This window comes from Stegostoma tigrinum, chromosome 21 (genome assembly GCF_030684315.1).
Source record: "Stegostoma tigrinum isolate sSteTig4 chromosome 21, sSteTig4.hap1, whole genome shotgun sequence".
NCBI lineage: Eukaryota > Metazoa > Chordata > Chondrichthyes > Orectolobiformes > Stegostomatidae > Stegostoma > Stegostoma tigrinum.
The window spans coordinates 42,486,227-42,499,195 of NC_081374.1; the positions used below are offsets into that span (position 1 = coordinate 42,486,227).

Here is a 12,969-nt window from a genome sequence, read left to right on the forward strand (position 1 = left end):
TCCCACAATCCAAAGATGTGCGGGTTAGGTGGGTTAGCTATAGGAACTGCCGGGTTACAAGGATAGGATGGGGGGAGGGGGGTGGTGGTTAGGCGCAGTTCTGGATGGGATGCTCTTCAGAGGGTCAGTGTGGGCTCAACTGGCCAAATGGCCTGCTACCACACTCTTGGGATTCTATGATTCCATGTACAAATTCCAGTCGAAACACACTCCTTAGAGGATGAGCTGTCAGGTTACATTCTTATTAATCCTTACTGTACTGTGCACACGTTAGACTACATTGGGATCCCACCACATTCAAAGCAACCCATAACCACACTCCATCCCTGGATATACCAGAAATAAACTGAATACCACCCCTCCGACAACTTTCTGCAAACCCGTCTGGTAGGTGAAAGAGCAGTGTCCTGATGGATGCAACAGATCGGGTTAAAATTATCGATGTGTAGTTATTGTAAAGTATTAAAGAGCCTGTGATATTGTAAATAGTTAGAGGTCCAAATAACAATATATCAGACAATCTCCAACGAGACAGTGATTTTCTGAGCAGTATATTAAGGGCACGTATTTAATATTTATGGAGTCTGCCTCACTCATGCGTGACATGACTGAATTAAAGATGAGTTGCAATCTATCTAAAAGCCTTTATGCCTAAAGAAGCCTTGCACAGTATAGATTTGAGACATCTGCTTTCCGTAGGATATTCACTGGCAGTTGGAAAGAGGTTTCCTATCTGATTATTATGCACTGGTAAACCTTCTTCAACGGACACCAACCTGTTGTCCTGTAGGGATCTTTCTGAAAAGGAAGGATATAACACAAAGTGTAGCCACCTCCCTCAGAACTGTACCTGACAGTATCTGCTCCCAACCAGAGAAAGAACAAAGGAAAATGTATCAGTAATGGCCACAATATCCCACTTGGGGCATCTCGCAGACCTACTTCACTCTGATTCACACGCAAGTGCAGAGGATGATTCCAGCTTCAAAATTTACTCCGGAACACACACAGAACAAAAGATGTTGCAGACTGAAATTGAAAGAAGGATCTTGCATTTATATAGCACCGTTCATAAACGAAGGGCTTCCGAAATGCTGGACAGTTTCAGTCACAATGTAGGAAATGATTTAATCAAGTTGTACACAGCAAAATCCCACAAACAATGCGATTGTGCTTACACAGTCCATTTTGATGGCAATAGCCGTGTAAAAGAGACCCCGCTGTTCTTCAAAGAGTGCCTCGCCCACAAGAGGGGTCAGGGACTCTGGTTAATGTTTCACTCCAGTGGCAGCACCACTGACAATGCAGCACTGCCCTAGTACGGCACTAAAGTGTCAGCCTGGTTCACATCATTAAGGAGCTTGAATATTCTGACCCTAGTGTTGCTAGTGTCAGTAGAGAACAGTGGCCAACAACAAAATGAAAAGACACTTCCCAAAGAGAGTATACAGAAGGTGAGAGAGAAATAGCTCTCCAGTGGTTCAGTGCATCTGTCTGTGGAGTCTCACACAGATTTGGAGTCCAGGCTGGAGAGGCACATTGCTGATACACAGGATGAGCCAAATGGTCTCATTCTGTGCTGCCACTGTTCTATGACTGGCACCAATGTGGGGGAAAGAAAGTTGGAGAAAAAGAGATATTTGATTTGAAAAGTTTTGTTTTGTGTGCAGTACAGGCAGATCATATCACACAATATGCTTTAGGGTAACAGTAATAAATCAAATCAAATATCTCTGTCTCCAACTTTCTTTCCCCCTCACGTTTTCAAACGTGAGAGTTGAACTTGACCTCTGGCCGATACTAGTCCAACACAGAACAGAGTGATGAGTGCAATTTTATGGGTGCACAGAAGGTGCACAGCAAGTGTGAGGTCAACATTAAATTTAAAATCTGATAGGTCCATTCAGAAGCCTAATGACAGCAGGGAAGGAGCTGTCCTTAAATCTTCTGCCTGATGGAAAAGGGTGGAAGAGAGTAAAGCCAGGATGGAAGGGGTCTTTGATGATGTCAGCTGCCTTCCCGAGGTAGTGAGAAGTATAGGTGGAGTCAATGGATGGAAGGTTGGCCTGTGTGATGGACTGGGCTGTGTTCACAATTCTACGTTATTTTCTTACTATCCTGGATAGAACAACTGCCATACCACGCCATGATATATCTGGGGAGAATGCTTTCTATGGAGCATCCATAAAATTTGGTAAGTGTCTTTATTTGTTAAGGGAATTTTGTTTGTCGTGACTTCCTCAGGAGGCCCCGTTTCCTGGGCATGCATCCAAACACTTGGTCAAAAGGAGGAGCTTTCAGGGGACATTGTAAACCAAGGCGGGGGAGGAGGGGATTTGGGAAGGAATTTCAGTGCTTCAGGCCTTTGAGAATCGTGGTGTATAGCAAGGATTCTCAGTTAATTATAAAAGGCATGACTGCAATGAATACTTGACACTTCAAATGATGAAATCTCAACCCATGTCGGTGCTCTTTTATCCCGTCCAGTACTCAGACTGCATGCCACATATCTTAGCATTCAGACTATTTATAGTATTCCAGCTATGTCCTAGACAGTCACGAGCCTGCATCATCTTGCTTGAAGTAGTACTCCAGCTATATTCTGGTTACCTATGGGAGTACCAGAAATGGGAAACATAGAAACCATCCAAAATCTAGCCTCCAGATTCATTGGGTGTATGTTGCTCAGGGTGGAATGCAACACAGGCATCCAAAACAAGCCGGAAATCCTTCCCTTTCAGCCCACTACATGAACACGAACACACACACACACACACAGACACACACACACACACACAACGCAGGTCCCTGCTCTGCCAGGTGACCCTGATTCATTAAGCACCCACAAATGCTCTCATGGTTTCAGAAAACTGGTCCAAGATGTTCAAAGGTTTGTGTGCGTACACCCTGAACACAGTAAGCAGGAGATTATTGTGTTGGACTAGTATCGGCCAGAGGTCAAGTTCAACTCTCACGTTTGGAAACGTGAGTTGTAAATCTGATCGCTAAACAAAGTGACTTGGATAATGCTTCCGGAAACTGCAACAAGAACTCTCCGAAAAGGGAATTAGATAAATAAATAGATGAAGCTGCTGTCAACAAGGTTAACATGCAGCTCGCTCACTCTGATCTTTATCAATCTTTGATATCATACTTTGGCCAGGATGATGCCACGCTCCACAATTTCTCTCAGTTCGTCAAAAATCTATTTGTATAGAGTTATTTTTAGGACTTTGGGATGATGTGGACAGGTCATTTACTGAGTCAGTACATGGAACCAAACACCTCCTTTCAGTTATTGAGTTATAGAGTCATACAGCACAGAAACAGACCCTTCAGTCCAACCAGGCCATGCTAGCCAAATTTCCCAAGCCAAGCAAGTCCCATTTGCCTGTGTTTGGCTCATATCCCTCTGAACCTTTCCTATCCATGTATCTGTCCAAATGTCTTTTAAAGGTTGTAACTGTACCTGCATCCACCACTTCCTCTGGCAGTCATTCCAAACATGGGCCACCAAAAGAAAAAGCCACCGCTTTGCAATATCACCGGATTTGCACCATTAGCAATTAAATCCACCAATGAGAATTAATATATTAGCTGTGTCTTTTTTTTAAACCTGTCAACCTACAGTCCAATTCCACTCTCACATCCTTCAGGTAGCTGGACCTGTTATTGACAGCTGGTCTAGTCCATGTAACTCTAGCTTGCATTTAATTCCCAAGGGGGTCCAGTTTAACGGCTTCAGATGGAAAGAATCAGGTCAGGCCTTCCCCAGTCAATGGTCTTATTGTCTTGTACTGTGCTGATGGGGAGGACGGTGGGGGGGGGGAGGGGGGGCACGGTGGGGGAAAGGAGGGATGGAGAGAGTGAAGGAGACAGCGCGAGAGCGCGCGCGAGCGAGCGAGAGAGAGCGAGAGAGAGAGAGAGAGAGAGAGAGAGAGAGAACGAGCACGAGAGCGCGAGAGCGAGAGAGAGAGCGCGCAACAGATTGAGAGTGAGAGAGCGCCCGAGAGAGAGCGCGCGCGAGAGAGAGAGAGAGAGCGTGAGAGAGAAAGAAAAGAGGAGAGATGGAGTGAGATAGAGAGAAAAAAAAGGAGGTTAAGGTGAAGGTTGGAGAGAAACCATTTCAGCTGGTGGGTAAATCCAGAAGAAGGGAGCACAAACCTAAAAAAAAGGCCATTCCAGTCTGATAGCAAAGACCCACAGCACCACACCATGTTGCGGTGAGGCAGACATCGGGAAGTCTCTCCACAAATTCTTCCTGAGGCAGTGCCCAAATTGAAACTACAGAGGTTGGTCTTAGTGATAATGGGAACTGCAGACGCTGGAGAATCCAAGATAACAAAGTGTGGAGCTGGATGAACACAGCAGGCCCAGCAGCATCTCAGGAGCACAAAAGCTGATGTTTCGGGCCTAGGCCCTTCATCAGAGAGGGGGAAGGGGAGAGGGATCTGAAATAAATAGGGAGAGAGGGGGAGGTAGACCGAAGATGGAGATAAAAGAAGATAGGTGGAGAGGTAGGGAGGGGATAGGTCAGTCCAGGGAAGATGGACAGGTCAAGGAGGTGGGATGAGGTTAGTAGGTAGGAAATGGAGGCTTGAGGTGGGAGGAAGGGATGGGTGAGAGGAAGAACAGGTTAGCGAAGTGGAGACAGGCTGGGCTGGTTGTGCGATGCAGTGGGGGGAGGGGATGAACTGGGCTGGTTTTGGGATGCAATAGGGGAAGGGGAGATTTTGAAGCTGGTGAAGTCCACATTGATACCATTGGGCTGCAGGGTTCCCAAGCAGAATATGAGTTGCTGTTCCTGCAACCTTCGGGTGGCATCATTGTGGCACTGCAGGAGGCCCAGGATGGACATGTCATCTAAAGAATGGGAGGGGGAGTTGAAATGGTTCACGACTGGGAGGTGCAGTAGTTTGTTGCGAACCGAGTGGATGTGTTCTGCAAAGCGGTCCCCAAGCGTCCGCTTGGTTTCCCCAATGTAGAGGAGGTCACGCCGGGAACAATGGATATTGTATACCACATTGGCAGATGTGCAGGTGAACATCTGCTTGATATGGAAGGTCATGCTGGGGCCTGGGATAGGGGTGAGGGAGGAGGTGTGGGGGCAAGTGTAGCACTTCCTGCGGTTGCAGGGGAAGGTGCCGGGTGTGGTGGGGTTGGAGGGGAGTGTGGAGCGGACAAGGGAGTCGCGGAGAGAGTGGTCTCTCCGGAAAGCAGACAAAGGTGGGGATGGAAGAATAGCTTGGGTGGTGGGGTCGGATTGTAGATGGCGGAAGTGTCGGAGGATGATGCATTGTATCCGGAGGTTGGTGGGGTGGCATGTGAGAACGAGGGGGATCCTCTGGGGGCGGTTGTGGCAAGGGCGGGGTGTGAGGGATGTGTTGCAGGAAATGCGGGAGACGCGGTCAAGGGCGTTCTCGACCACTGCAGGTGGAAAGTTGCGGTCCTGGAAGAACGCGGCCATCTGGGATGTGCGGGAGTGGAATGCCTCCTCCTGGGAGCAGATGCGGCGGAGGTGGAGGAATTGAGAATAGTGTATGGAATTTTTGCAGGAGGGTGGGTGTGAGGAGGTGTATTCTAGGTAGCTGTGAAAGTGCTACACTTGCCCCCACACCTCCTCCCTCACCCCTATCCCAGGCCCCAAGATGACCTTCCATATCAAGCAGATGTTCACCTGCACATCTGCCAATGTGGTATACAGTATCCATTGTTCCCGGCGTGACCTCCTCTACATTGGGGAAACCAAGCGGACGCTTGGGGACCGCTTTGCAGAACACATCCACTCGGTTCGCAACAAACAACTGCACCTCCCAGTCGCGAACCATTTCAACTCCCCCTCCCATTCTCTAGATGACATGTCCATCAAGGGCCTCCTGCAGTGCCACGATGATGCCACCCGAAGGTTGCAGGAACAGCAACTCATATTCCGCTTGGGAACCCTGCAGCCCAATGGTATCAATGTGGACTTCACCAGCTTCAAAATCTCCCCTTCCCCCACTGCATCCCAAAACCAGCCCAGTTCTTCCCCTCCCCCCAAAACCAGCCCAGTTCTTCCCCTCCCCCCACTGCATCCCAAAACCAGCCCAGTTCTTTCCCTCCCCCCACTGCATCCCAAAACCAGCCCAGCCTGTCTCTGCTTCCCTAACCTGTTCTTCCTCTCACCCATCCCTTCCTCCCACCTCAAGCCGCACCTCTATTTCCTACCTACCACCTCATCCCTCCTCCTTGAACTGTCCGTCTTCCCTGGACTGACCTATCCCCTCCCTACCTCCTCACCTATACTCTCCTCTCTACCTATCCTCTTTTCTCTCCATTTTCGGTCTGCCTCTCCCTCTCTCCCTATTTATTCCAGTTCCCTCTTCCCATCCCCCCCTCTGGTGAAGGTTGTAGGCCCGAAACATCAGCTTTTGTGCTCCTGTGATGCTGCTTGGCCTGCTGTGTTCATCCAACTCCATACTTTGTTATCAGGTTGGTCTTAGATAATTCAGCAAGATGGATTGGAGCTGGATAGGCACAGATCATGCTCAATCTCACCAGAAAGCACAGGTTCAGGGTCTAAATGGCCTTTGCACTTGTTGAACAAAAAGTGCTCCAATTTCAATTCAGATTTAGCACTACAGAGAAAATGGGGTGCGGGGAAATTGGCAATCGTAAAGTGCGTCTACAGCAGCCGGCCATCTGCAGACGTGTGAGAGATTTGAATCAGTGTGGGAGATGAAGTGTTGTGGCAGAGTTCTCAGCCCCACCCATTTCCAGAAAAGGCCTGTCGGCTGCTTGGTGATCTTGTCTCTATTGTCCTCAATCCCATTTATCACTAACTGATGTATTTTGTCAACAGAGAAACAGGTTTAACAAGGGCCAGCCAAACTCTCATTACAGTTTCGAAAGGCCAAGCTGTAAACACAGCCCTGAGGACACAGGGAGAGAGAAATTAAATGTTCCCATTTATTTGGTCTTCATTTCCTCCTTCCCTTACTGAGGGCAAACTGGGTTCAAACATCCCAGCCACAAAATACTACAAGAGCTGTAGAAAACAGAAACAGAAAAAGGCATTATGTCACATCCCTTGCCCCCACACACAAATACACTCCAAATTTACCATGAGTTCCACCCATTTAATCTCTAGGAGGATAAACCGAGTACAGGAGTTGGGAGGCCATGGTGCAGCTGTGTAGGACATTGTTTAGCCACTTTTGGAATACTACATGCAATTCTGGTCTCCCTGCTATAGGAAGGAGGTTCTAAAACTTTAACAGAGTTCAGATAAGATTCACAGGGATGGTGCCAGGGTTGGAGGGTTTGAGCTATAGCGAGAGGCTGGGGCTATTTTCCAAGCTGAGGAGTGACCTTAGGAGTTTTATAAAATTGTGAGGCCCATGGATAGGGTAAATCGTCAAGGTCTTTTCCGCCCCAGGGTGGATGAGTCAAAAACTAGAGGGCATAGGTTTAAGGTGAGAGCAGCAAAATTTAAAAGGGACTCAAGGGGTAACTTTTTCACACAGAGGGTGGTGCATGTATGGAATGAGCTGCCAGAGGAAGTGGAGGAGGCCCGTGCAATTACAGCATTTGAAAGGCTTCTGGGTGAGGAGATGAATAGGAAGGGTTTATAAGAGTTGTAGGCCAAATGCAGGCAGACGGGGTTAGATTAATTTAGGATATCTGGTCAACAAGGACAAGTTGGACTAAAGGGTCTGCTTTGCATGCTATACAACTCTAACTCTATAATACCCCTGCAACATGATCCAATATTGTTCCGTAATACTAGCTGGTCCTCACATCCTTGCATTGATATCTCAAGACTCCTTCTCCTCAATCCTACATTTTAATTTATTCTCTCTCCATGAGTAAGCATCACTGGCCAGGCCAGCATTTACTGCTCACCATTGCACACTCTTGTTACAATTTGTTTTCATATTTTCATATAAATATCAAATATCAATAAAATACCAAGTCACCTTCCTCCAGCATTCTGGGATGATCAGAAACTATTTTCATCACCGGGCGGCACGGTGGCTCAGTGGTTAGCACTGCAGCCCCATAGCACCAGGGACCCAGGTTCAATTCCAGACTCTGGTAACTGCCTGTGCAGAGTTTGCACATTCTCCCTGCGTCTGCATGGATTTCCTCCGGTGCTCCAGTTTCCTCCCACAGCCCAAAGACCTGCAAGTAAGGTGGACTGGCCATGGGAAATTTCCCCATGATGCTCAGGGATGTGCCGACTGGGTGGATTAGCCATAGCAAATGCAGAGGTAGGGTCGGGGGGTGGGTCTGGGTGGGATGCTGTTCAGAGGGTTTGTGTGGACTCGATGGGCTGAATGGCCTGCTTCCATGCTGCAGGGATTCAATATACCACGCCTATGCTAAAACCTGTACTGGCCCTTGGTGGGACCACATTTGGAACATTGCACACAGTTCTGGTCACCATTTTGGGAGTACAGGGGTGCGGAGATGTGAAGGAGCTAGACAAGGTGCAGAGGAAATTTGCAAAGATACCAGAAACATACCAGAAATGCATGAGGTAGGAAAGGTTCAAAGACTATTTCCCTTTTTCTTTTGAAGGCTGATGGGTGACCTAAGAGAGGTCTTTGTGATTATGAAGTGTTTTGTTAGAGCAAATATTTCCTCATAACTAGGTTGTCGTCAATGCAGGGCAGCCAGCAATCATTCCAAATGCGAATTCAGAAAGAGTGTGGTTAATGTGGAACTAGTTGTTTCTAAAGTAAGCAGTTTTTTTTTGAAAAGAAAGTGACGTGGACATTGTCCATGGTTAAGTGCCCTTGAGCAGTGGTCAGGAGCTGCCTTCTTGAATAGCTGGTAAAGGCACACTCCCGCCAATGCTGTTTGGGAGGGAATCCCAGGATTTTGACCCAATGCCAGAGAAAGACTGGCGACATATTTCCAAGTCAGAATGGGATTTGGAGGGGATCTCGCATACGCTCACTGCTCATCCTTTCTGCTGGGAGAAATTGAAGATTTGGAAGGTGTTGCCGGGAGAGTAGAGATGCTGTGCTGCATCTTGAAGGTGGTACACTCTGAGCATTGGTGGAGGGGGGGGGGAAGTGGATGGGATGCTAATCAAAACAGATTGCTTGATAGCATCAAGTTACTTGATTTTTGTTGGATATCATCATGGTATTCAAGGAGAAACTACGCCAACTTATGAATAAAAAAAGTGGACAGAGGGTTATGGCAATAGACTTAGATGAAGAAAGACAGAAAGAGCCTCAACTGAAGCACGAATATGAGCCTGAACTGTTCGGACGGTCTCAGGGCTACATTGTAAAAAGTTATTGACTAACTCCGCAAAAAAATAAAATCAGATTAATTGCATGAAACATGACTGCGTTTCCCCGTTGCACTCATTGGCATGGCAACAGTCTATGGTGTCGTTTTCAAATCGGGGTAGGAGGAAATTTGGAGTTGAGACCATGAATTATCTACTTAATGGTGCACAAGGTTCGATGGTCTAATCCTGGTCCTAATCCATATGTTCATAACTGTCCCTTGACTGTGAGGCACCATAACAAGTTGGTCTACAAGTACAGGCTTCTCCAGTCATTGTTCCCCAAAGTAACTGTACCCAAGGCGACTGGGACAAGCAGAAACAGCTCATCTTTCGTAAGGGAGATAACCACACATTCAGAGATTCCTGCCACTGAGCAGCACCTACCTTCCAGCTCTCTCCCACATCTGTCTTCAGCATGCACAGCTCCTCATAAAGACTGTGCACTTAGCACACAAGGTTACTCAGCATACTTTAAAAGAGGCCTTGGTATTTAATACAGGGAGTCACTGAGAGGGCTCAGTTTCCTGTACAGCAGGGAAGGGATTGGGAACAGAGATACATTTTTCAGGATCTCAGCTGTTCTCTCATTCCGCCATTTGGTTGCCCCTCAAAATAAACAAACAGTCTTCCAAAATTTGGTATTAGCTACAAATTTGACAAGTTTGTGTGGATCTTTGGAATCCAATTTAAAAAAAAGGATTGACAGGAGGAGGGTGCTGCTGGCCAGGCCAGTGTTAATGTCCATCTCTAACTGCAGACAGGGGAGTTAAGAGTCAAGCACATTACTGGAGTCACATGTAGACCAGAACAGGTAAAGGATGGTAGTTTTGTTCTCTAAAAGGAAATGACTGAGCCAGTGGGGTTTTTCTTACAGTCAACAAATGGTTTTGTGGTCATTGTTAGATTAGACTCTTAATTTCAGGGATTTTTTTTAAAAACAGCTTTCAAATTCCACCGTCTGCCACGGTGAGATTTGAACTCAGAACATTAACAGTCCAGCGATATTACCACGAGGCCATCGTCTCCCATTTAGGTAAATCAGGACAGTGAGGAGTACAAATTCTTAGGGCATCCCCAAATGGCACACAGTCCTCCCTTTACTGGTATAAGGCACTCCAAACACAGGCAGAATTACCTGCTCAGTATCAACTACATTAGAGCACAGACCATTAGGGAGTTACAGCAAGCATAGTGGGCTGTTGCTACAACATGTCACTTGCTATTGCTCTGAATGTGTTTGGGTCCTGGTCTTTCCCTTCCTTCATGTCTTGGTGGCGACACATGCTGAAGGCTGCAGAGGAGAGATCAAGAGGCTGACCACCCACTGCAAAGTAAAAATGCAGTGGGTGAGGTGCAAACTGCTTAGCCTTGAAAAGATGATGCTTACCATTGTGTTTTACATGGTGGCTGTTTCAAGCCATCGATAATAACCATTTATCCTGTTGGGTAAGTATCTCCCTTTATATTACTGAATGGGTGCATTTCCACAACCTCGCCACAGCTCTGACAATTGGTGGAATAACTCACTACTGGTAACAAAAACTAATAGGTCCTTTGTTCTTAGAGATAGCAAGAACTGCCAATTCTGGAGTTGGAGATAAGACAAGTGTGGAGCTGGAGGAACACAGCAGGTCAAGCAGCATCAGAGGAGCAGGAAAGCTGATGTTTTGGGTCAGGGCCCTTTGCTCTGGTCTGGTTGGCATGGAGATATCAATGATATAACTGGTGGTGGTGGGGGGGGGGGGGGGGGGGAATGGGGTGGAATATCCAAAGATATTGCCTTCAAAAGATTAGGGTTTCATTCCTTCAGCAAAGAGCTCAGCAATCCCTTGCACAAGGAATCCCTTTCAGAAACTGGGTATTAAACTCCATCAGATAACTGGTCTCAGAGTTTCATTTACCAGAGGGAGAGACACATCCAAACAATTTCATAAATACTGGACTTTTCAGTCCATCTCAGAGTTGTACAATGTGTAGTCAAGATTCCAGAATCACATCCATGAGGTTGTCTCAACAGAGAGGAAGATGGAGATGCACTGAAACAAGACATGGTAGCGTTTTACTCTGTCTCATACCCAAAAAAGCAGAATAATAGTTTAGCTTAAACCCACTCCCAACAATTTCCCTATCGAATTTCACTGCTCTATATTCCAAGATCAGGGAGAGAAATCAAATCACAGTACAGGGTCTCAAATGTCAAAGAAAATCCATCAAATGTCAAGGAGTAACAGCTTTTAGAGTCATGCAATCTGCACTCACCAGGACAGAACCCCCCCAGACACAGCAGCAATAGAGCTTCACATCGCTGGCTGAAAGAACTCGTCTAGCAGATCATGTCTCCTGACCCATTTCCAAACCATTGTCTGCAAAAAGCAGACAACTCACCTCGATCTTAATAAAACACTGTGCCTAATGACCTGAGCTTCACAAAACAACAAGGTCTAGGTGCCAAGCAGCCTCCTATTCCTTGCAGTCATCTCTCTAATATAGATCCGGACAGCAGACAGTACAAGAAATACCAGCACATTCTTAAAACTGAGACTTATCCACCGTTTGCAATCTCTTTTCTGGATTTAAATTCTCCATGACAAAAACATTGTGAAATCCGACTAAAAGCCAAGGGCATAATTCCTGCTGTCTTTGATTTGAGGTTGAAGGTGGTAAACGTCTAACGAACAGGGATTACTTGGGACAAACACAAACTGCACAATGTCACAGTTTCTCAAAAGGTGGATTCTGTTGAAGGGCCGTTCCTGAAAAGGGAGATTCTCACACGTACACAGCATTGACATTACTTACACTTTGCACTTACAATTAGTGATTTTCAGGTTCACACTTAATTTCTGCATTCTGTTATTCCATCATTATGTCAAGTACAAGAGAGAGTGCAGTCATTGTTGGATAAGGGGGCTTCTCTCTCAATTCCAACTGCTGGTCAGTTGGCATAGGAACAGGTTGACTATGTCTTGTTTTGAATAGAGGGTTGGGCCAGGCTATGGAGTCCTTCCATGAGACGGACACAGCCCGGGCTGGGAATACTCTGGGTCACTGGCCCTCTTATCCAAGCGACCCGAGGGAGGAAGCAGGCAGTGTCCACCTGTAAGCTACAGGATTCCCTGACCACTGGACCCACAGTGACCGGAGCACATGCCAGATCACTCATCGATCATTTGCTAGCATAGACTCACTGAGTCAGAGGAGGCTGGTGCAGACACCTACCATACATCTTGCCCTCATCAGACAGGATAATCTTCCGTCGCCCACAGGGTGGATATATAGCCAACGCTTCCTGGAAACTCTGCTCAATGTCAGGACTCCACACTCCCTCAGCATCATTGTCCAATGATTTTTCCAAGCCGTCTCCCCCATCCTGCCTGCCCTCTCCAGGGCTCCCGCTCCCATTCCAATCGTTGGACGCAATTGTGACAGTTGGTGGGGCTCCAAGAGCCGGTGGTCACTGAAGAGAAACCTGCAAAGACAGCGAAGAGACAGCAAACAGTTTAGGAGGTCAGTAACCACATCACTGACTATGGATGGCAATGAGTGGAAAGCCAGTCTCGGCCAGGCTACAGACTGGCAGGTGCCCATTGAAGGCACTATATACACAAAAAGGACTTCCCTTAGGGCCAGCCCATAATGTCTAGGGAGGAGCAGGCTAGGGGTGAATCAGCCATGGGAAA

At 47.0% G+C, this 12,969-nt stretch overlaps 1 protein-coding gene across 2 annotated transcripts in view; it reads right to left on the reverse strand.

Moving 5' to 3' along the window:
• Positions 1–12,619, reverse strand: part of LOC125462770 (transcriptional enhancer factor TEF-5-like) — a 151,943-nt gene extending 139,324 nt beyond the window's left edge. For both annotated transcript variants that reach the window (XM_059653472.1, XM_059653471.1), the window contains exon 1: positions 12,509–12,619. In XM_059653472.1, coding sequence (XP_059509455.1) covers positions 12,509–12,515 — 7 coding nt within the window. In that variant the 5' untranslated portion in view covers positions 12,516–12,619. The remainder of the gene's footprint in view (positions 1–12,508) is intronic.
• Positions 12,620–12,969: the final 350 nt, after the last annotated feature.